This window comes from Phaethon aethereus (assembly GCF_964289735.1).
Source record: "Phaethon aethereus genome assembly, chromosome: 3".
In the NCBI taxonomy this organism is placed as follows: domain Eukaryota; kingdom Metazoa; phylum Chordata; class Aves; order Phaethontiformes; family Phaethontidae; genus Phaethon; species Phaethon aethereus.
In genome coordinates, this window is record NC_138576.1 from 5,422,677 (window position 1) to 5,448,731 (window position 26,055).

General features: G+C 40.7%; 1 protein-coding gene across 1 annotated transcript; it reads left to right on the plus strand.

Moving 5' to 3' along the window:
* Positions 1-1,229: 1,229 nt before the first annotated feature.
* Positions 1,230-25,637, plus strand: LOC309403743 (cysteine-rich venom protein TEL1-like; the record flags this gene model as incomplete). Its single annotated transcript, XM_081997990.1, is given in 9 exon segments — positions 1,230-1,396; positions 1,398-1,404; positions 4,336-4,395; positions 5,684-5,803; positions 6,268-6,355; positions 6,757-6,902; positions 7,672-7,766; positions 9,352-9,440; positions 25,471-25,637. Coding segments are annotated over 9 exon segments (939 nt in total).
* Between the last annotated feature and the right edge of the window lie 418 nt (positions 25,638-26,055).

Genomic DNA, 26,055 nt, shown 5'->3' on the forward strand with positions numbered 1-26,055 from the left:
GCCCTTTGCTAGGCTTACTCCAGTTTGTTAATGTCTTTTTTGTTACTGTGGACTCCAAAACGGGATGCAATAGTCCAGACACAGTTTCGGAAGTGCTGAAAAAGTGGGTATAATCACTGTCCTCAGCACTCTCGCTACAGAGCAGCTAAAGCGGGGCCGTACATGGTTAGCCCTCACTGTGGCAAGGGAGAACTATTTGCTCCTACGCAACTTGTTGTCCAACAACAACCCTCAAGTGTTTTTTGTTAGAGCTGCTCCCCAGAGCATTGGTCTCTCCCAGTTGCTCACTTTCAGATCATTTCTGTCAGATCACTTCTTCAGCTTTTTGAGATTCACCTAACAGCAGCCTTATTATCCAGCGTATTGACTGCTCCCTGCAATTTGGTGTCAACCCCAAACTTGCTGACAGTGTGTTTCTTTCCATATAATTACAAACCAACAAATCACACCACTTTGTCTGGTAGAGCCAATACACTGGTTTCCCAGGTAATGAAAAGCAAAAGAGTGTTCTGAAGGCACACTTCATAAGGGACTAGTGTAGGAGTCGAGTGACTATGAGGAAGGAAGACCTGAATTTAAATAGAAAAATAACATTTTATATAAAAGCAGACCATGACAGCTGCTCTGGTCAGCAATTTCTTGAGACTGAATGTGGACAGAAACAGTCAATGTACACACAAATACCCTTCTGATCTGGCAGTATTTGCACCCATTCTCATCTTACCCCATGTACCCGGAAACGCCGAAACAAATATGTGCTTTAATGTTAGTGCACACAATAATCTTTTAATCTTTATCCAATACTGGGTAAAAGTTTCAGTTGCAGGAATATCCCTGTCATCTTCTTTGACTTTTACACTATATGACTGATGTAAAGAAGCCGTAGCATGAACAGGAACTTGGCCCAAGACTTTTTTTACCCCGATGGAAAAATCAATGGGCAAGATTCCATCTTGGTTACAACAATGTCAATCTGGAGACACCTCAGTAGCCAGCTGAGTTTATTTGCATTACTGGAGATTAAGATCAAGTCTAACTACAACTGGATGTGTCAATCATTAGCAGAGAGCCTTTGTACCTAGTGTTCGCATTGACTGCAAATTTCACGTATAAGGATGAATACATACAAAACTCAGAGTATTTCACCTCTTCCAGTACAAGAAGTAAGAAGAAATAAAAATGGAATACAAGTAAACAACCTTCTTCTCAGAATAACGTGCACTTGACAAATGTGCTGTTCTATCTGGTCACTATTTGAATTTTATAATACCTCTGACGCTGACTCATCTTGTCCTATCAGGAAACAGAAGAGCTATAAAACACCCTCAAGTGAAGAACCCCAGTCACTTCCACAACCACCTGAAGAAGCACAGAAGAAACTTCTGATCTTCCTGGAAAAAAAAGGTAGGATTTACATTGACATGTTTGCTTAAAGTATTGCAATTTTTTCATGTATTAGAATGCAACCTGTTGTCAGAAGACTTCTTGAATAATTTAGGACAGTCACAAAAAGAAGCATTTATTCAGTGAAAAATAAAGATTACATAGCCAATGCTGTAACACAAGCTGAAAAAAGGGAGAGAAAATTGATGAACAATCAAAAACAGATGAAAAGGCACCTGCATGCAAGAAAGCAGTATCTTGGTAGATTATATGTACATAGAGAAAGAGAGAGAGACAGACTGAACATATTGAATTGGATATGTATTCAGTTCGGTATAATCTATTGCTATATGTAGCTATCACCACTTATTTACAGAGTGGGGAAATTACCACTTTGTGCAACTTACCACTCTTGTGCAAGGTGGCTGCTAAGCAGGACTTTGTGCAACAATGCTCTACACGTGAAATGGTAGCTTCTATTATTCCATTTCAGATCTTTTTCATATAATAATAATAAATAATGGGGATGTTTGTTTGCAATAGATATTCAGTTGTGTGAATAATGTAGGATACACCTTTTATTTTTTTAGGAGGAGAGATGGGAAAAACATAATCACACAAGTTTGCTAAACTCACACAAACTAGTGATGTTAAAGCACCATCTTTCAGTGGCAGATCCCTGTACACAGATGGAGTTGCAGAAAAGTCAGTAAGACTTGGCACATGTCCTGATTTATGTTTGATTGAGGGGGAGGAGGGGAGGGGGACAGAGAGATTGATTTTAGGAACAGTGCCTAGAAATTAATGCAGAGCAATTAAATTTACATCTCATAAACTATAAGCATTTGGTTGAAATCAGTGGAATTGCCAAAAGCATGTTAATATCTTGAAGCAGGAAACCCACTCAGTCTTAAAAAGCATTCCAATGGCATTTTGAAACTTGTATCATGTATTAAATTACCAATTATATTTAATTGTAAGTTAATTCATAGAAAATATTACACTGAATGAATACTTTGCCCAAAACTTTAAGTTAGCTTCTTCAGTTTGGTTTGCAAACTTGAAAGCTTCACAATTTCAATGAGGAGTTTTTACCATTGAAAAAGAGAATTTGTTTTTACATGTTTTACGTGCAAAAGGGTTGTTTTCTATTTGCATATCATCACAATTTGCACTCAAAAGACAAATTTTTGCTTGTAACTTGAGTACGGATAAAAATAACTCTCACTTCTATTTACCTTCTAGTTAGAAGTGAAGTGACAGTATAATTTTTCATGTTAGTAGGAGTATAATCTTTTATTGCTAAACACCTAGGTCATATACACTGCAAAGTTTTGTAACGAGTCCGAGAAATAAGCGGTAGAAAAGTTAGTAAGAAAAAGCTTCTGTGATCCCAAAGCACTTCAAGAAGGCATAGGTGATGTCAAAATTAAACATAAGTCACATAAGGTAATACCAAGAACAGAATATCAATTACTTATACCGTTAATTATCAGAATAGTTCACAGTATATTTTTCCTCTGTATCAACTAGATCTTTCCTAAACTAGAAGTACTTGGAATAAGCCACCCTGTTTTGGAGGTTGTGAGAGTTTAATTGTATAGACGTGGCTAGCCTGTCCAGTTTTTTGGGCTCTGAGCTACAGCTGCCCATAATCCCAATCTATTTCAATGGGCTTTGCTCTTTAGCAGAGCTGGAGCAGCACACCTGCCTACAGGCGGGGGACTGTGGGTCGCTCCCAGTGCAACCTAAGAAAGTTGATGGGGAAAATGGTCCTTGCTGTTCCATTTGGAAAAAGGTAGTTTTTCTTACCCACATGTTCTCCATGAGCTGAAGCGCTTTGTGTTTATATAAACTGGTTGCCTTGAGGTAAACGGGCTTTGCTGAATATGGAAAGATCAGCAAATCCTATTGGCCTTTCCCCAAGAATAAATTAAAACTAAAACCAACGGCCACTAAAAAAACAAGTAAGAAGTTAAGCTAATAATATATCTCTGTTGAAACATGCCCATAAATTCCCTTGGAGTGGGAGGCTGGGAAAAATACCAAAATAAGTAAATTCCACCCTAATCACCTGCTTGCCTGCCCATGGTAGCTAAGCAGAAACAAGCTGAATGTAACTCCTATGACTGATTGCAATCAGACACAAGAACTTTTCAGTGACCTATTACCTCCTGGATCACTGTAGTGGGATGATATGGTGCTTCGAGCCTCCTAAACAAGTAGAGTCTTGGAGCCCAGAGTCTGGTGGTTGCTTCTTCAATTACAGAAGGCTCTCATTTCTGTTGCCATTCCCACACTATCTGTAATATAGTAAAGAGTTATCTTTGAAAAAATAAAAACAAAAAAGCTTTCTGAAACAAGTCTTCCTCAGGAAGCCAGTGCTGGTCCATTTCTGGTCCAGCCAGTTCTGCCCCAGCTTGCCTGCAAGGCTTCGCAGTGCTGGTCATTAATTAAGGGACACCTCAGCGTAGAGGTCTGCACATGGGCTGAATGCCTAATTCCCCTTTCACCAATGCAGTCCGGTCAGAGCAGGTGACAGGCAGTAGAGGAATTTTCAGACTGACACAGAAACAGAAGCAAGCTAAAAGCAGTGTCCCAATCTAGCTTCTCAACAGTGTGGCAATGAGCAGAAGGCGTCCTACAGGAAGGGAAGCACAAATGTCCTCCCATACTGTGAATTCAAGTGAAGGTATTTGGCCAGGATTACAGCAGGAAGTGTGGCATGTACAAAACAGTGGATTCATAGAAAATTGGAAATGCAGAGGGGGAATAAATTTTATTTTTTCACTTCTAAAAATGGGAGGAGGAGAGAAGGAGAAGAGAAAGAAAACATTACCTTGCTACTTGAGAAAAAGCCAGGAAATACAAGGGATAAAGGTGCATTATGTATTCAGAGAAATGAAAGCTCTGTAAAAAATAAATTAAATCCTCATTCTCCCCTTTTCCAAGATGATTCTGCCAGTGGTGTTCCTGTATCTCACAGCTGTGCTGACTCCGTCCACTGGAGAGGTAGGATCCACACTTTGTACTCACAAAATTTGGATGAGACCCGAGGCACTTGTGGTCTGGCTGTATATTGCTTTTCTTATGCACAGTGGTCACATGCAGAAAGGGCCTGATCAGATATCTAGGCTCTGGAAAGCATTTATCCTTGAAGTCTGTTTAATTTCAAAGCAGTAGACTGGTTCCACCCTTGCACACTAAACCATCCATAGGCTCAGTGTTACTTATGAGTTCGGTCAGAGAACTACATTTTCCAGAAGCTCCCATACAGAGATCCAGTAATCTGGATCTCCCAAAGATTCACACCTCTTCCTGTTAATTCTCCATAGTTTTACAGGCAGCAGTTACCTAACTCTCTCCCCTTCTTGTCCTACAGAACCTGAGCTATGTGCCTCTCCCTTTGCTTACTGTCCCATCCTCCCAGCACGTATCACTGATGTCCCTCAAACAGCTAAACGAACTAACGTACTCAGTGCACACTTAGAGTGATTTCTCCCAACCCATACATAGTCCAAAGTTTGAAGTTTGCTACTTCTGCTTCAGAAACACTAAAGACTTGACTATATTTCCCCTTAATCTTCAATTTCTGCACTTCATGCAGCAGTCTAGAAGAATAGTAAGAATGGTTGGAAAGAGGAGGCCGAGTTCTTCACTTGGTCATTTTTTTAATTAGAAAACACATTAAAAGTTTGAGAAATGCTAACAGTTATGGCAGGAGTTTAAGAAAATCTATGGCATGAAAAACATAAGAACACTTTTTTGTTCAGCGGGATGTCCTGATGAAGTACCACAAGAGGTCTGTGACGAATCTGTGGTTAAACAACAGGTTCCTTCAATAAAAAAACATTGATAGGCATGTTTAAAAAATTGAAGAAGGGGAACACATCATAAGCATGTCTTCATAATTCATGTCTTAAACAGATTTTTAGATCCTATTCCCTCAAAACCTCATGAAGGAAATTATAATAATGATAAAATAAGTCTGAATCTATTGCCTAAGTCTACAGGTATATGAGATGTGCAAGGATATCTCAGCCATCCACAGAGTGTTGGCAGATATGACGCAGGAACCAGTGTTACTGCTGCTAAGCTCTATGCTGTGGAACCACTGAAATTGTTACCCCACACGGAAGCACCCCTAGAGATACTCAGGAGACAAAGCACATCATAGTACCTCCTTCACCACAAGGATCATCTCCTTGGTTGATACTGGTATTTTAATACTTCCTAGACAGGATTCAGGATTTAGTTACATTCCAATAAAAAAGAAATATAACATCTTTGTTCAATTTAGGAACCTGACGGTTTCGATGCTCTGTCAACTAGCAAAGCAAGCCAGCAAAAGCTGATTGTTGACAGACATAATACCCTCAGGAGAGGAGTAAAACCAACTGCCAGCAACATGTTGAAGATGGTAAGTTGTGTGCTCTAAATCTATTTTTAATGAATAATGGACCCTGTGAGAGTTACAGGACTGTATGCAAGGCCACAATTCACTCTCCAGACCTTTCCTAAGGATTGAGCATGGCCAGCACCAAGAGAAGCATAAAGTTGGGCAGGTGGAAAAAAAGGTCTGGAAAATGTTGTGGTGTATGAACAATAATTTCTCTTTCTTTCGGAGGAAAAAGAAAAGGAAGAGGAGGAGCCACGGCATTGTTCATTCTTTCTAATGCATTCTTCACCAGTCTTCACAGTTTCTATTCTGCTGGGTGCATAGTAACTTTGTTCCTACTCCCTCTACCCCCCAAAAAGGCAAAGAAAAGGATTTTGTAGATGATTTTCTTCTGACTTGAAGTGTAATGTCCAAATGTTGTTCCTTCATGAGGGGTTATTGATTGGTACATGTCTCAATGACTAATATTTTCTTCTTTCATTAAGGAATGGTGTCCTCCAGCTGCAAAGAATGCCCAAAAATGGGCTGATCGATGTACTTTAAGTCACAGTCCTGCAAACATGAGGACAACCAGTAAGTGAAGCATGAGTACTAACTGAATAATGTCATGCACGTTATTGATGTGAACAGTTTGTGATTACTGAGCTGTGACCCAAATACTGACTAGGTTGCTAACTGTCAAATAGCAAAATTACAGACATGAATCTGTGGTGCACATGTGCAGGTGTATCTACAGACATGAGGAAGGTCTTGTCAACAACCAAACTACCAGCCAAACAAACAGGCCATGATGCAAACTGGTGAAGTGACGATTTCAGTATTGACAAAGGGTGATGTCACTGAACTGGAAAAAAAAAAACAACACCCTGCTGCCCTATCTGGGATGAGCACATCCCTGGGAATCATTCCACCTTTTGCTGTATTTTTCTCACCGTGTACCTTTTATGCATTTCTCAGTACTTCTCTCTTTTCAGCTGTACTATGTGGTGAAAACCTCTTCATGTCATCCGCCCCTTTCTCATGGTCAGACGTTATTCAGGCCTGGTACAATGAGGAGAAAGATTTCGAATACGGAACTGGAGCAAAAACACAAGGTGCTGTGATTGGCCATTACACTCAGGTAGGTGCAACTTTTTTATATTTCAGGCTAAGTAAATAAATATCTGTATGTTAGCTAAGCGACTTTTACACTCTCATTGTCTTTAAAGGGAATAAGTACAATGGAGACATGAGAGTTATTGTGACAAAACAAGATGAAAACTTTCAAAGTAACAGAATGAAAATGAAAATAATAGGTTAAGTGTCTGAACGGAGTAAGAGTAAAGATGTTGGTATTTCGAAACTTCAGGAAGAAACAACGGGAAGAAACTTACTTGTTTAACATCTGAAAATTGCTCAGACACTAACATCTGAGGGTTGCTCAGACACTGGAAGAACAGGGTTATTAAAGTATCAGGAAGGAAATATAAATAGGTTTGTTACAGTCTACAGAGTTCCAGAGACTCAAAGAGTTTGGAGTTGGACAATGGTTTATCATAACTTCCCCTGTTCACCTGCCTGAAACACAGGATACAAAATCTTACATAGTGATCCCTACATCTTCTTCAATAGTTTTAACGGAATGAAAACTACAATTGAGACAGTTTAACTCAAATATTTTATATCTATGTGTGAAAAAATATTATCATTATGTCCTAAATATTCTTTGATTCAGGGGTGAAAGCAGGAAACAAAATGTTCTTCCAGGAAGGTGGGACGTACATTTTACTATAAAGTTTAAATAAAGTGACTTAACTTGTTGCAAATATTTCTGTAATGCATGTTGTACTTAAATGATTTTCAAATGTATATTTTTTGTTCTCCAATGATTTTTATTCTTATACCTACAGATGGTTTGGTACAATTCTTATCAAATTGGATGTGCTGTCGCTTTCTGTCCCAACAGTATATACAAATACTTTTACGTCTGCCAGTACTGCCCCATGTACGTATTGATTCTGATTCTGGAACTCCTTATTACATTATCAAAATTAGTCAGGTGATGGCAAAATATGCAATAGGGGACATCACCCATAGCTGAGGAATGGGTTTGAAGAGTGCATTAGGAATATTGAAAGACAGAAACACATTTATCAAAAGAACTGTCAAAAAAGAAAAGCATAAAACACATAAAAGTGACACCAATTTTCAGATTAAATTTCATTTGCTTAAAAATCCCGATTTTCATAATAGTAAATCACAAATAAATATATTCCACATTCTACTTGAAATCTTGGTTCATCAATATGTACAGTGCAGTGAAGGTTATAACTAATACAAAAAAATATTATTGTGAATATTAAGGCAGAGTGATCATTTCATAAACTGCCTAAAATTAATTCTCACATTCACATTATAATATGTTGTGGTGGGTTGACCTTGGCTGAGAGCCAGGTGCCCACCAAGCCATCGTATCACTCCCGCTCCTCAACAGGACAGTGGGACAAAACTCACAGAAAGCTTGTGGGTCAAGATAAGGACAGGGAGATCACTCACCAGTTACCGTCACAGGCCAAACAGACTTGACTTGCAGAAATTAGTTTATTACCAATCAAATCAGAATAGGATAATGAGAAAATAAAACCAAAACTTAAAAAACCCCTCCCTAGTTCCCAAGCTCAATGTTATTCCCAATTTCTCGATCTCCTCTCCACGAGCAGCACAGGGAAATGGGAATGGGGGGTTGCCATCAGTTCATCATGTTGTTTCTGCTGCTCCTTTCTCTTCACACTCTTCTCCTGCTCTAGAGTAGGGTCCCTCCCATGGGAGACAGTCCTTAATGAACTTCGATGTGGGTCCTTCCCACAGGCTACAGTTCTTCGTGAACTGCTCCGGCATGGGTCCATTGCACAGGGTGCAGTCCTTCAGGAATGGTCTGCTCCAGCATGGGTCCCCCACAGGTTCACAGGTCCAGCCAGGAGCCTGCTGCAGTGCAGGCTTTCCATGGAGTCACAGCTTCCTTCAGGTGCATCCACCTGCTCTGGCATGGGGTCCTCCATAGGCTGAAGGGTGGATATCTGTTCCACCATCGACCTCCATGGGCTGTAGGAGGACAGTAGGCTTCACCGTGATCTTCACCATGGGCTGTAGGAGAAAAGCAGGGTTCACTCTGGTCTTCACCATGGGCTGCAGGGGAATCTCTGCTCCAGTGCCTGGAGCACCTCCTCCCTCTCCTTTTTCACTGATTTTTGTGTCTGCAGAGTTTTTTCTCTCACATATTCTCACTCCTCTCTTTTGGTTGCTGTTGCACAGCAGTTTTTACCCTTTCTTAAATATGTTATCACAGAGACGCTGCCACCACTGTCTGAAATAAGAGCAGTTTCTGGTGTCTTCTCACAGAAGCAAATTTCCCCCCCCCACCTGACCACCAAGGGCTTTCCAGATAAACCCAAAATATATATATAAATTTTTTGACCTGTAACCAAAGACTGAGTCTAAATTAACATGCGTATACTTCCATACAATTAATTTTTATTTTCAGATATATTATAGCGACTTCATAGCTTATGTTGGTAATGTTGATGTTTCAGGGGGAATATACAAAGTTTAATTCAGACACCCTACAAAAAAGGAGAACCCTGTGGTGATTGCCCTAATTCTTGTGAGAACGGATTATGCAGTAAGTTTTAAGCATTTTAATTGTGACTTGGGTAAAGTTGATGCTTTAAAAAAATACCAAGCACTATTACAGAACCACACTTCACCGTGCTAGGTGCTTTGCCTAGGTGGGATAATTTGTGGAATGAAGCCAAAGAAGAATGAGTCTATATGTGTGGGTAAATGTTAGACAGTGTTGGTGTACATTGGGATGCAGATACCCTCCAGTTTATGGATCGTGATGACAATGTAATGTCTTCTGTAACAGAATTAACCTAATTCTCATCATGGACTGTAGTATAAAGGAAGAAAGCTTCCAAACACCTTGCACATTCAGTGAGAAATCTCCTTGAAAGAGCTAAGGATTTTGTATGTATGGTCAAAGGTTTTGGATGCTGCTGTGGAGTAAATGGCAACAAAAAGGAAAAATATACAGAGAAAAGAAATATTGATGAAAAACTGTTCTGAAAGGAAATGCTGCAGGTTTTCATTTCCCATTTATGATTAATTTTGTATTTCAATTCATTTTCAGCTAAGCTTTGAAAGTTTGAAGATGTTTATTCCAGCTACCTTGGCAAAGTCTCCTGGATATACCCATAGCTTCATCAACCTCACTGCCCTGTTTCCTGCCAATGTAAAACTGAAATAAAATAACAGGTCAACTTTTCCCTTCCTGGACATCCACCTCCTTAGTTACTTCTTTCGCAAAAACAGATTCCATCCTTCCTCTCCCACATATAGAAGGACTAGCTACAGTCCTGTGACTCACACAAGAAAAAGCTGTAGGAGGATGTATATATTCTATTCATATAATGATCTAGAACACAGTGGAGATCTTCATTGAAATTTGGCAGTTGGGTACCAGATATATTTAATGATTCGTTTCCCACATCTTTCTTTTCACAAAGTGTTATCTAAGGAGCATTGTTTGAAGTTCTGTGGTTCTGTATGTTTCATATATTCTCAGCATAGATGGATAGTCCTTGTTTATGCAACTAGTCTTAAGTCAATCAACATTTTAAATTATTGTGCTGTTAACAGGACCAGAAGACAAACAGTATTGCTTGAAATATGTAGTTCTCAAAAGGAATTAGGAGAGCAGAGCAGTTTCCAGTGGAACCATTCTGGTTTAGAATCTCTGTCTTTTGCTGACACACATTCTAATGTAAAATGCTTAGTGATGGAAGAAGTGTAGTTCATTTAATTAAAGGATCCTGCTTATTACATAAGATTGCACTTAACATAAATACAGGTAACCAAACCTGCTTTCTAATGAAAAAGAACTGTCTGAGAAAAGGGCTTAATTCACAATAATAGGTAGCCAAGGTGGAAGGTCCTTGCATTTGGAAACTTTGCATTTAATAACAAGTAGAGGTGTCTTCCAAAATTATTTTTTTAATACCTGCTTTTTCTGTATCAATCATTAAATTACTCATTCTTCACTGACCAATTAATTGTAATTCTTTCTTATTACCATGAAATACAGTTCACTAAACTTCCACCACCTTTATGACTTTATTAACATTAGGTCTTGAAGGGAGCTTGATTCTTTAGCAGCATAAGCAGAAACAGTTCATTAGAGAAACTGAAGATTTCCTAGGCAAAACCAGAAGTCAGGCAAACAACTTTCATTCAGACTCTCTTTCAGAGAGAAATGACCGTTAATATCAATAACATGCAATGCGCACTTCTGTGACCTTTGGGAAGCAGGGCTTCTGTGCAGTCAACGGTGGGACTAAACATTATTTTAGTCTCACCTAACAATGGTTTCACATTCCCGTCCTCGTTTAGTAAGGAAACTGCTGTCATAATTAATATTCCAAGTCCCAGAATCTTTGGCACAGAATAATTTCTGCACACACTTCTGACTCATTCATTTTAGTGGCAATTTCAACGCACATTTCTGACTCATTCATTTTGGTGGCATTTCTTCTAGTATGAAAGATGAGCATTAAGTTAAAAGGCTGGTTTCACAATTCAAAGTATTTATTGTTTGGGTTGGGTTTTATTCTTGTTCACCTCCACTACTTTTTCCCTCTATGATATACTTCCCTCTCATTTGGGTACATGTCTACCAGTAAATTAAGCAATGCCAGAACATAGATGTGAGCGCTGGAACATGACTTACTGCACTCTTAAATAGTTAGCACAGATCCAAGTAAGAATGATAATAACGCAATAGCTGATCCAGTGTTGTTATCATTAAGGAAATGGGTAGACTCATTACCCCTACTCCTAAAAAAGTCCATTTACTATGAGTATATCTAGAAACCTGTTCTCTTCCATCGTATCCCATAACATGAGAGCTGTTTTCTCAGTCACTCACAAGAGGAAAGCAGTACTGTAATGAGGTAAAAATCATCCCTTCTACACCCCACCCATGAGGACCCAGGGAACTAATGGTCAATAAGACTAATTTAGAAATATAGGAAGATAATGGAACAAATTGTTTACCAACCATTTTGTAATCAGTAGAGTATAAAATGCCAACATGGATTCATCATGAACTGATCTTGCCAAACCAAACTTTCATCTTCGATGAGTAACTCGGATGAGTGGATGTTGTTTTGGCTTTGGTAGCATGTTTGACAAAGCTGCAAAAGACATTTGCAAACTAGGGAGATGTGGTTCAGAGGAAAGTGATGACACAGCACATGCACACTGTTGAACACACGCGTCCGTGATGCTCCTGTGCAGGGAGCAGAGACGGAGGCCTCTGGCAGTACGATCAGGCGTCTGCACAGACAGTACCCGCATCCAGAGCTAATTGCACAGTTCTCATCTGCGATGTCCGTGACCTTCCCCAGCCACAAGTCACAATCACGGCTGAAGACAGCTTTTGCCAATGTATGGAAAACTTTTGCTGAATGTTTTTTTTGTGTAAAGGAGGGTCAGATCCACAGTCCCATTTGCCACAAGCACATTTAGGGCATTTTCTTGGACAAAAACAAGTTCTAGGCTCCCAGATTACTTCCAACTGACATTAAGAGCCAATTCTGTTCTAAGAAATACGCCAAAATTTTAATCTGTTACAGTTTAGTATAAAATGAATAACTGGCACTTAAGAGAGACAAGATCTGAAGAGGTAATAACAATCAACAGGTTGATCATCATATAAACAGCCCTTGGAGCAGGAAACCCAAGATGTCCTGTTCTGTGCTGCAGGGATATTAACCTGCTCCTGCTTGCTTCAAGGAATTTTATATACTTTTCCTCTCCAAAAGGGACATACCTTTGATGGCTGAAGCACAGACTGTTCTCCTCACCTATCCCAAATAGCATTTAACTTAGTGCTTGCCATGCCTTCTTCATAAATGGTGGCTGTACTGCAGACTGGCATTGTATGAGGTCTCCTACTCCCCTGACACATTCTCTCACTACAAAGCAAATTGGTAAATAGTAGACCTCCACCAACACCTTTTTTTTCACTTAAGCATATTTTGGAAGGAATATGGCTATGACCACTGCTTTATGTGAAGTCCAGCTAGTGGTGTTTCTAGGGCATGAGGAAGGTTTAGTGACTGACTCTGGTACCAAATGGTCATGTTGCAACCAGGCAGTGCTGGTAAAAGTCTTAAAAGCCATTGTAGCATATACTTCATAATGTCTTGCAAGGCAGTGTGCCTTGTCCCTGGTAGCTCCCTGTGGTCACTGGGATCCCCACATCAGAGCATCCATTCCTCCTAGCCCATCCTGTTCCTGGGTTGCTTCATCATTCAAGGTGAAACTCTTGAAACCCTTTCTACCTTTACCAAGGATCCAGAGCGGACAAGGAGCTGCCATGGGAGGGCCTGTGGAAAGGGGTCATTTCCCATTCCTCCTTCTCACTTACTTCTGATGGAGCTCCCTGCATATAGCTGGCTGCTCTAGGACAGGGCCTGAATTATGTACCATATCATGGGCCCCTGGCTCACTGTGGAAAAATACACAGTTTAGGATAGGATGGGATGGGATGGGATGGGATGGGATGGAACAGAACAGAACAGGATAGAATGGAATGGAATGGAATGAATAGGATGGGATGGGATGGGATGGGATGGGATGGGATGGGATGGGATGGGATGGGATGGAACAGAACAGGATAGAATGGAATGGAATGGAATGAATGGGATGGGATGGGATGGGATGGGATGGGATGGGATGGGATGGGATGGGATGGGATGGAACGGAACAGAACAGGATGGAATGGAATGGAATGAATAGGATAGGATAGGATAGGATAGGATAGGATAGGATAGGATAGGATAGGATAGGATAGGATAGGATAGGATGGGATGGGATGGGATGGGATGGGATGGGATGGGATGGGATATGATGGAACAGAACAGACAGAACAGGATAGAATGGAATGGAATGGAATAGGATAGGGTAGGATAGGATAGGATAGGATAGGATAGGATAGGATAGGATAGGATAGGATAGGATAGGATGGGATGGGATGGGATGGGATGGGATGGGATGGGATGGAATGGAACAGAACAGGATAGAATGGAATGGAATGGAATGGAATGGAATGGAATGGAATGGAACGGAATGGAATGAATAGGATAGGATAGGCTAGGCTAGGATAGGATGGGATGGGATGGGATGGGATGGGATGGGATGGGATGGGATAGGATATGATGGAACAGAACAGACAGGATAGGATGGGATGGGATGGGATGGGGTAGGATATGATGGAACAGAACAGACAGAACAGGATAGAATGGAATGGAATGGAATAGGATAGGATAGGATAGGATAGGGTAGGATAGGATAGGATAGGATAGGATAGGATAGGATAGGATAGGATAGGATAGGATAGGATTCGGTTGGAAGGGACCTACCTAGTCCAAGTGCCTGACCACAAATTAATTCAGAACTAGTGCCTCTCTAAAATGCAAGAATTCTCTCACTTGTGCAACGGTGTAACAAGAACAGCAAAACTTGATGATATGCACAGTTCAGCTAAGGCAGCATCCTGTCTCTCACCAGTACAAAAATAATGTCTTTTAATGGCAGGTAGAAAAATCCCGTGGCAGGCAGAACTGGGTTTGCTCTGTCCCCAGTTTTGATATTCAACAGTCCTGACACCCTTTTAGTGCTGAAACAGAAACTTTAATGTCATTTTGAAAATATATCACCATTAGTTATGAAACTTCTGGATATTCCTAGAATGTATGCAGCCTTCTGAAAGCTGTAAGACGGATGTATTTTACACCTCTCTCGTGCTGTAAGCCTTGATTCACTTACTTCTCAGAATTTGAAGAAATGTTCTTGAAACCTACAAAGCAAAACCATGCAGTACACTTTTAAATGTGTGCCTAGAGCCTTGATTGATTTGACGCTGTAAAGTGCTACAACAATATTTCAATGGTGAGGATGGAAAAATGGTGAAGTCTTGTTATGTGTGGTGGGTTTGAAAAATCCCTCCTGAAACTGTGGATTGCCTCTCACGTCTCTCCTGGCTGCACAATGCAACAGTTCGTTCCCAAAATTCAAGACAAAGATATTGCTCGTGCTTTGAAGTAACATTTGTTCTCTGTGAAAAGGAGCTGAAAGAAACAAAGTGTGTGTCCATCTGAACAAAATAACTGCAAGAAGGACCTCTAATTTTTAAATAACACCCTCACATGGCTAATTTTCCTTAAACCGATGAATATTCTGCATTCACTGGCATGTGGCAGGACAATACTGTTTAACAATGCATCTGTACATCCAACAGGCTTTATGAGAGAAGTACATTTAAAGTAAATGGCACAGCATTCCAAAGATTGGGGAGACCAATTGCAACTTCCAAATTGTATATGGTATAATTAACAGCAGGAGAAAAAAGACCCTATGCTGTCTGCTCTCAAGACTGTTTTCCCATTAATAGGCCTTTCTTTAACTTCATCTTGCTTGTGTATTTTTATTTACTTATTTCCAAATAATATCCAAGGAGGAAAGTCCATAACATTTTAAAAGACAGAGCTCACAACCTGACAATCATGTGGGCTTAATACAAAGACGCCTTTGAGAGCAGGCACAACAAACCAACAAACCTCATAAATTAATCTAAAATGTTGAAAACTGACTTTTGATAATATAATGTGTTCAGTGAATTTCTTTCCATACTTTCTTGAGATTTGAAGAGGGAGCTCTACTTTTTCAATCTGTCTGACAGCATTTGGCAAAGCTCTGCCTGGAGTGTATCACAAAAGCAAAAATGTATTAGACAAGAGACATCATCATTAGTTAATACAGTTCACAAATATTAATGATTTAAAATTATATAAAATTTAAAATTTAGTAACTGAAAACTACTAATGAAATTTAATATCCTGTACACTATTTTTGATGTATCTATCAAATTATTTTCCTTTTTCACATTAAACATAAGTTATCAACATTTGAGGAAGCCAAGAAATGTAGTCTCTGCAATCACTACCAACATCCTGCTATGAAAGCATACATGAATGCATTGATCAAAACATGGAAAAATCCATAGTATTCAAATACAGTCTTGAAGAAAGTACTAAGCATTGAAGGAAAGGACAGCTTGACTCTTTGAAATGCATGCCACAGGTAGCAGAAATTGCATGGTAGATAAAACTTCCTATTCATTAGCTTAGCCTAATTGGATGATAAATAAAAAGACAGAGGCTACAGTGAATGTACAAAGATTGGAAGTATCATACCACAATGAAGTTGCACTTACACTTCTCACACAGACAAATGCATTGTTTTTTAGTATATTTTTTCCTGCATTTTTTCAGGAGCATGTTCCTTAGGCTTAATCTTCTCTCACATAATTATGTAAACCCAGAGAAATTAATTGGAATTGTAAGTTTACACAAGATCAATAGATGTTTTTTCCCATCCAGTTAATTCCTGCCAGTGCTGGTTTGTCCTTCCATACTGTTTGTCTAACTTTTAACATATCATATGTAAGATCGGTTTTATCAAACAGATTTCTTCCGAGGTTGAGTCATCATCTGCTACGTACTGTTCTGTGTCTAGTACCAGACTGTCCGTAGTCTGTGTCGGCCAGGTTTTTTGTTCTGCAAGAGTAGTGACATCATAAAAAATACAACAGGCTTTAAAATGGCCTTAAAAAAGTTGGGATGGTTGTACTTCAAATATTAATCATCTGAGCAGAAAGGTGTCTTTTCTACTTGTGTGGAGAGAAGATAATCCTCATTAATTTTCTCTCTAACAATTAGCCACAGATAAGCTTTTTAGATGTGTTATGCAGCAAAGTGATGAACATTGCTCTAACTCTTTCTATGCCATTTTCAGATGGATCTCCTGCCTTTATGTCCACCCGCTCTTCTGCATCAGCTTGCTGGACAAGTAAGAAAGACAAGACAAACTTTAAAGAAAACAGAAATAATCTACAGAGAGTTTTGCGTATTAGTAGATTATAATTTTATCATTTTGCAGCCATGTATATGGGTATATACTCAGGAGATGCACGTTCAGATCTTAGAGGGCCAGAGATCATCTGTGCTCTCAGCTGGTCCAAGAAATGCTCCAGAACCTGATGTTTTGCACCCCGAAATCCAGTAACGGCACCCACAATCCTCCGGCTCCCAGGCTGCCCGCACAGTGCCTTACACAAGAGGTAAGTGTCTCCAAATTAGATGCAAATCGCAACAAAAGACTGAGCAAGGAGTGGCCTATTTCAATTTAATAGGAAACAAGGTTTTAATCCTCCCACTCCCTCCGTGCTGTGGCATGCATAAGGGTTACGAATTCCCCTTGGCATGGCAGAGAGCTATTGGAGGCGGGTAGGACCACACATTTCGATTTAAGCAGCTGTATTTCTCCCAGAGCTGTCTGTAGGGATCCTTTAATCTGAGTCTCAGCCTGTCCACAAACCAGCACTCTCTGTAATATGTCAAGAATAAGCCTCTTACTTTTTCAGCTTTAAGTGGCGGGGACTGTCCATTGCTGTAAGTATACTTGTTACTCCGCCTATAGTATGCTACGGCCATAGTTTGCTAAGTTTATCATTTAGTAGCAGTGCTGTTTCAAAAAAAATCTGTGATTTTTTTTTTTCCATAGGTTTTGCTTTTAATGCTGTTCTGATTGTTTTGGGGGGATCTGTTTTTCAGGGAGCTGGTCTATGATAAAAAATAGCTTATCAAAAATCAAGTATTTTTAATCTGGGTAAACTCCTCAGCACATTTCACCATAAGGTCCAACATCAAGTCCTTTTGTTACAACTGAGGGGCTGTAAAAAGGCAGAAATGAGCTTTGTGGGAGGGGGAATGTTAAACTATGCTATTACTTCATGCACAGCTCATGGGTGGGATTTCAGACCTAATCTGTTAAAGGACAGAGACTGAGATTGTTGTGGTGGAACTAAGAGACGGGGAGCAGCAAAAAACTACTAGAACAGTTCGGCTGGCTCATCTGACAGCATGGAAGTGAAGTTACCTGGAATGGCTTACACAGGTTACCACTGTCAGAAGAGGAAGACCATCCCCAGTGCCACCACTATGTTTCCTTCTCACTGAGTTGATTCCATTTCCTAAGCTGGCAGAAAACTATCCACAGTCTGGCTGGTACTGAGACATGAAGGCACAGAAAGGAATAGAATGTCCTCCAGCAACACTGGGAAACTATTAAATGGCTCCAAATCAGCTGCACCCCAGGAGTGTGTTTAGAAGATGACTGAGCTCCCCTTTTCTCTCCTTTCATCTGTTTCCCCACTTCAGCCACCAGCATGGTCCCTCCTTGTCAACAGTAAGTTGATGTGCTTTTGTCCTTATCAAGTAGATGTGCTGTGAAGGGAAAGAATTAAAAGGAAAGGATGAGAAGGGCAGCGGCTGTGGGTGGGAAGTGGTCATCTCATCCACTGTTTATTCATCCTCTAACGCAGCTCAGAGAGAGGGACACATCCAATTTTTCTTATTTATTTAAGGAATGCAGTCCTGCTGCTGCAAGAAGTCCCCAGTGCTGTGCAAATCAGTGCATGTAAACCCACCGTCCTCAGTACAGGAAAACAGGAAGAGTTGGGATCGTCCATCTAAACGTAGTCACAGTGCTGCATTGAAATAACTCACTGGGTTTTCCAGAGCTACTTGTGCTCTTCCGTTTACATCCAGTTACGTGCCACACTTAATTCTGGAGACTCTAACCAACACTCACATCCCTATGCATGGGACTCTTGCTTCCACCTGAAATCAGGCTCAGTTCAGAGAAGAAATTTTCCTCTTTGAATAACTGTTATTCATTACCCGCAGAGTGGTCAAGTGTTTCACATAAGGGTGTGAAAATTAGGTGCTAAACTCCATTCTGCCTCAGTCAGCTCTACTGCTAAATTTTGAGAATAATTTACCTCTATATCTTGCATATATAATGTATATTCTTTGCTTGATTGCATTGTTTGCTCCATCTAGTTAAGACATAATGATTCTATGGACCGTAGACAGGAGTTTTGTAGTACCCTTTGGGCCAAGCTCTATATTAGATTATTATACCCTCAGTGCACCCTTTGCTATGAGTTTCAGTACACCTGTCATATACAGATCAGAGCTGGCCTTCATTTTCTGTATGTGTCATACTCTAAAAATGTTTCATAATCTACAGCAAATCAGACCCTTTAAAATTTAAAGCAATCGGGTGGAAAGCAAGTATCTTCTAAAGACTTAAATATAAATGCTTAGATGTGTCAATTCTGGAATATGGTCAAAAACATTTTATGGAAAGGATCTCACTCCCTAGTCAGTCTTTCTTTAATTTTTGAGAGCCATTTCTCATGACATCTAATACTCAAGAATAAAGGTACTTCTCGGGATGAATAAAGACGTGAGGAAATAAAGGTAGGGGAAACCTATTGCAACAGTCTTGCAACATCAAGTATTCTGTAATAATTGCCCATGTACACGCTCTTATCCTGTAATAAACATGAGGTAACAAAACCCATGATGAAAAAGAGGTATATTACCTCCTATTTTTCACTGTGCATGTAGAGAAAGAGCAGACACTGGAGGAGTCATAGTGGGTAGCTATATATTGCCAGCTCTAGCTTATCCTGGGGTAACTGGATTCACACGACTGCACACTCAGGATCTAGACTTTTTCATGTTACTTTTTGGGGACTTCATCCTTTTGACTTTTCTATAGCTATGGCTTGTGGTGATGAATTTTTCATCTCAGCCATGGTTCATTCTGGCTGGCGACCATTATTCCCATTAATGAGGCTTTCTATAACCTCTTTAGAAGGTCAAAACTCACAAGCCATAGTTCATAAACCTACACGTTTGCTTTAGTATCATGACTTTGAAAAACTAATAAACTCAAGGGATTTTTTTTTTTCTCTGTCTAGCCTGGTTTCTCAAGGTCTTTCAAGAATTCATCAGAATTGCACAGGCTAGAAGCAAAACAAAAGTTATTGCTCCTTCTTAGCCAAGGGACTGTGTGAGCTGGAGATCAGGAAAAGACACTAAGTGTCTCTTAGCCATATATTAAAGAGTACAAATGTGTAAGTGCTAGAGCTACGAAAGACTAATCCTTCATTCTCTCCTTTTGAAACAAGGTAGAAGTGCCCTTTGAAAGGTTTAATTTCCCAGCACCATTTTTAATAGAAAGGGATAAGCTTCGGAGAGGCTTTTGTCAAAAAAACACCTGAAATACGAGCTTTTTTGTTTGCGTCCTCCCAGGAGGCTGACTTTGGGAAACATTTCTTGTGAGACTGACTAGCAGATATTTGAACCCCTCGCCCAGTTTAGACTGGTGAGGGGTATGGTGTGACTGAAGGTCCCACCCTTCTGCCATGGAAAATTATAGAAAGGGGATAGCACATTAAGAAAGCTACATCTTACCCACTTCCACTTCATTAAATCAGTCTTCTTCCCATTTTAAATCAGCTAGGCTGAGGACATGCAGTAGAATGGACTTGCAGTGACTGGCAATCTGTAATATTAACAATGGCTTGATAGCCAGTTCCTCTATCACATGTTTTATTTCAGATTTTCCATTTCTTTATATTTCAGCAAAACCTTGTAAATATGCAGACAACTGTTAAAAATGTCCTGATTTAAAAAGGAGGTGAGCATATTACCACTATTTGGTTCAGCATCGTTATCAGGCTTCCTATGCACCACTGAAGTAAAATATATAGACCCACACTTTTATGACGGTATGCCAACAGAAACACTGTTTGTGTCCTGGTACCATGATCTTTAACTGAACTATTCACCCAGCCAGCTTTAGGAGTGGAAGGTAGAGCGCCAGGCGAGGTGTGGGGAACCCCACGCTCTTGCTGCAGTGACACCATGGCTCAGTTACTGCTGCGCTCTCTGCTTTCCTTTTCCCTCACATCATCCCCTTTCCATGGGATGTTCCCTGGGCAGAAGCTATCTCCACGCTGCATCCACGGTGTTGTTAATTTAATGACTGAACTCCGGTGGGGCTCTAAGTGTTTTCTGGAACTGATTTTTTCCTGGCCGTAGCTCAGGTAATACCAGCAGTCTTCATGGCTCCAAGGGGTGCAGGTGCCCTACTAGTTACCCCCTGACCTGTGTGGGTTTTGTAGCTTGTGCAAGAGCTCTGGGTTGCTCCCAGGATCAGGCACAGCCTCCGAGTGAAGGAGAGACCGACCGCAGTCACGCAACAGACTCACACCATTACCATCAAACTGGCCTGTACTAAAAAGGAGCTGCATTTGCCTAATTCACCTCTTCTCCTCCCTCATCACTAAACCCATATCTGGCTGCCAAATGAAGTAACCAAGATAGTTTTAGCTGTCTTCAACAAAAGTGTCCTGCTGCCTGATTAACCCTCGCTGAGATAAATCAGCATACCAGCAGAAAATTATTCCTCTAGTTAATTTTCTCTTAAAGGGGATCACTCCTCTCCTCTAATCTCAGCATCAAAGCTAACACAAAACAGGACCTTAAGTAACTGAATATGTTTGACTTGCCTGTATCCTGTACCTGTCCCGAGCTGCTAGCATTAAGCACCACATTCACACAGAGACAGAAAACTTCCCGAGGCATGGGGAATGGCTAAACAAGAATTTGTTTCTAGCTTTAAATGTGCCTTAAGATCTGCATCTGCAACACTAACAAAACAGAAAACAGGTCAAAAGAAGCACTTGTTAGATGAAACCCCTCCACAGTATTATCGTTAAGATTTTAGTGCCGGGGGAATACATTGCAGAGTCTGTCATGTATTTCTCTCTCAGCTTATCAGAGGATTGTGTCAAAGAAAATGATAAGTAAAAGATAAGTTAGTTCGAGACTGACAAGACCATGTTGTGTAGGTTGCTTGAACAGCAACGCAGCAAGATGTTAACCAGCACCGTTAGCAAAATCATGAATAGCAATTGCATGCCTGATGGCACTTGTGAGGAGCAGCCACCATCTAATGAGTGCCACAGGTCTTTGGTTAGTGCCGTGTACTGCCAGCTACATCTGTGAAACAAGGTGAAGATAAAAGATAAGGAATAATAAAGTAGGATGTCATTAATCATCTTCTACAAAAGTAGCATATCAGTAGATAGCATTTAATAATACATTGCCCCAAGCAGCTCGATGTCTGAGCCTGATCTCATCTTCTGCACAAAGCATCTCCCTTGAGCCCAAGCTCTCTTTGTTCACTTTATGAACTGCAGCATCGGACCCGCTTTGACATTAGTGGGTGGTAGCAGGAGGCTCATCCTGCCAGGAAGTGACACACAATACATAGGTTACCTTTTTGTTGCATTTAAGGAACTAACAACAAATAAGGCCATTCAGGTTAACCCGTCACCTAATGAGCCATACACTGCCAGCCAGTCCATCCATTACCAATTTATAAGAAACAAGATGGCATAGGTTAGGCACTGAAGACACCTGTTAACCAAGAGATACCACACAGCTCCTGGGTCAACCAAAGCGACAGAGCTTACCCATTAATATCAATAAGGGGCCTGGGATCCATCTTGAATTATTTTAGCCATCTACAGCCAGTTTGGTCATACTGACAATATTTAATGGGGAGAAGGGAGAGAAATTGGTAATTTTGTGGAACAATTGATAGGAAACAAAATTTTTTCTCAAACAGATGTGATACTCTGGATTGGCAAAGATCTACACACAGGGCTGCCAGGTACTCTAAAGGATCTACGGAAAAACAAGGGGATAGTTTTAGACCGCTAAAAGCAGTTGCGATGGGTCTTCATCTTTGCAGTCAGTGAAACTGTTTTCTATTATATTGGTTTTGGCTAGGATAGAATTCATTTTCTTCATGATAGCTCATATGGTGCTATGTTTTGGATTTGTGACCAAATTAGTGTTGGTAAGACAGTGGTGTTTTACCTAAGCAGTACTTACACAGCATCAAGATCTTCTCACGCTGACCCATCAGCGAGTAAAAAACTGAAAGGGAAGACAGATGTAACAGCTGACCCCAACTGACCAAAGGGATATCCCACACCCTATGATGTCACGCTCAGCAATAAATGCTGTGGGAAAGAAAGAGGAAGGGAGAGACGTCTGGGCTTATGGCATTTGTCTTCCCAAGTAATTTACACATGATGGAGCCCTGCTTTCCTGGAGATGGCTGAATGCGACGAGCGAGGGAAGGCATGCAGTCGACTCAATATGAGTGATAAAGCAAGCTTCAACTTTATTGCAAAACCTTACACATATTTATACACTAAGTTCTACTTTATGCATACTTGTCTTACAATCATTGGCTTAGCTCTAAAGAGTGCATTATCATACTCCTCCTACTTGCGCTTACTGCTACGTGGTCCGGGTTCCATCCTGTTTTTCTTATACAGTGCTTCTTCTTAGCTGTTTACCACAGCTCCTTCTCCTCAAGGCCGAGCCCTGCAGATGTCCAGCTGTTTACCAGCTTCCCAGTGCCACAGCTCCCTCTTCTCAAGGCCGAGCCGTGCAGATATCTAGCTGTTTACCAGCTTCTCAATGCTGCAGCTCCTTCTCCTTAAGGTCGAGCCGTGCAGAGTGATCCCAACAGCTGAATACCTGTCTGTTGATGGGAAGTGTTGAATGAATTCCTTATTTTGCTTTGTGCATGCAGCCTTTGCTTTCCCTGTTAAACTGATCTCAACCCACGAGTTTTTGCACTGTTACTCTTCTGATTCTCTCCCCCATCCTTCTGAGGGGGAGTGAGAGAGTGAGTGAGTGAGTGGCTCTGTGGGGCTTAACTCCCTACCAGGGCTAAATCAAAACAGCCATAAAAACTCTGCTATCTCTCATGATATTCCATGATGTTCCCTCCTGGTTGGAACTAGATGATCTTCAAAGGTCCCTTCCAAACCAAACCATTCTATGGCTCTATGAGATGTGTTTGTCCCACATGAAAAGAAAATTTCTTTCATGCCACTGTTTGCAGCAGGTGTGTCACACAAGTGCACTGTGGAGGTGAACGAGTCTCGATTCTGGGGAAGCAGCTGATATGTTTTGAAGACAAAATAGCAGTTGTGAACCGTGCCTGGATATTCCACATACATGGAATACATTTGGTATGTCGAGGATTGTCCATCCTCATGAACAGGTGTCATGTGACTGTGCAACAGGCAAACACATCAGCAACTTCACCGCACTCTAAAAATAGCCCAAAGATCTAGGGCAGGAATGAGTGATGTGTGTACACAACAGAGCTATGAAGGTAGTTGTGATTAGCTAAGCAGCTGAAGAACTGCAGAGGTGCAATTTTGTTTTGTTTCTCACAGAGGAAACACAGCACTTTTTAATCATGCCTATAGACCGTATAGAGAGAGCACTAAACAGGCTCCAGAGGTAACACACTGATGAGAAGATGAATGAGTTTGGAGCAGGTTTTTCTCCTGGTGACTTTGTGTCTCTGTTCCAAATAAACAGGAACTAGCTTAGATTCTTCCTTACACATGTCCATTGCAGTCTAACACATTCCCTGTGTATTTTAGAGGATACCTACACACTGTTGGTCAATCACCGATGGCATTCTACAGTAGGAAGAGTAAATTCTGTCTCCATGGCATGACCTGAGTCTATTCTTAGCTTTAGACCTTTTTCTAGGTCTTCCTCCAAACCCTTTCCACCGATTCTCTTTTCCATGTATTTCTATATCAATAGGTTACAGAGAGCCAATACACAGGCTTGAGCATTGGTGTGATTTTCTCTACCTTTGTAATTTTAGTCCTTGACACCATTTTAGTTTAGAGGAACTAGCATTACCCTCCAGAAAATCCTTGATGTAGTTGAGAGGTTAATAATACCAAGGGCCCTTCATTACCAGCAGCTTGGAAGACATAACAGTAGTTCAAAAGGTAGAGTTCAGCTATACTGGCCAGAGCCAAACTAGCTGGCCTTAAGGCCCAAAAAGTTATCCTAGACACATAGTACTATAGACGTAGCATTTATATACTTCGAGATCCCCCTTACATCTTTTCCTGAAGCAATTGTTTTCCTCACCCTTGTCCTCAAAGAAATATAGAATAGCGAATGACTTGACCCATATGGTATGTTTTTTTAAAGTCTTGGTGATGTCAAGCAGTCATTTGACTTAGCTGCTCATCCAGCCTATCTCAGACATCTGCTGTAAGAAGAGGAGATGAAATGCAGACCTGAAGTGCCTCCATTACCTCTAAAGGCAGCATAAGGAGAACGGCTCTGAAGTAGACCCCTAACTTCTACAGCTGGATGAGATGAAAGCCACCCCAGCTGTCCAGACCAAACTCTTACAGGGACAGGTCTTCATCATCCTCTGCAAATTCAAGAGACTTGTGTGGAGGCTAGATGTAGAGCGCTAATTTTAATGACAGCAGGCTTGGCTGGGGTGGGGCTGTTGGGGGAATCTGCAGAGCATAAGGGTTGAAAAGGAAGAGGATGAATAGTGGAGATACTGGCAGGCGGTTAAACACTGAGAGATTTTCTGCAGTGGGTCAAAAGAAGACGTTTAAGAAGCACATTAAGATAAGCATTTACAAAACAGTCCAGAGAAGTGAAGTGACTGGTCCCATTAGATGAACTAGCTAGAGATTCCCCGTATTTGAATCCTGAGAGCAGAGTTCATCTGTCTCCTCCTGAAGTGCAACGTCACAGGTTCATAAGAGACTCCATATTTTTGATCTCCCTTTGATTACATTACAGATGATGAGTTTGGCCCAGAACAGACAGTGGCTGATGCAGTAGGTGGTAGCAAGTGCAGAGGTGTCATCACAACGCAGAGCAATGCAGTCGAGGAAGTCATCTTATTACAAAGTACAACTGTAAAAGCTGCCCAGCTCTTCTCTGTGATTTTCTCTGCTTCTGACTAGACCAGTAGGTCCCAGCCACATGACATCTGTAGGTCCAGTGAAGACTGGTGATCTTGTAAGCACCTCTTACAGAGCTATAAGCAGCTGGGAAAAAACTATGACAGAAAAAACATGCCAAAGGTGTCCGTAGGAAAAACATAATGGAGAGGAAAGGATTGAAAAAAAATTGCATGTTTACACTTGTGTTAGCTCAGCCTGGTTCTGCCTTGCTGTCTCAGCTGGGTTCAGATTAACATAGATGCTTCTTTGGTGTAGAGCTCAGTGTGACAGTCTGATTTCAGGCTGTTCCTTCTCACTGGTTTTAGAGGAAGGGAAAATTATTTACTGTTTGGTTTAAGAGTCTCTGTGAGAATCTACCACTTTTGACATTGTGCCAGAACATGTAAATCATACATGTGCCATATTTCTAATCTCTGCT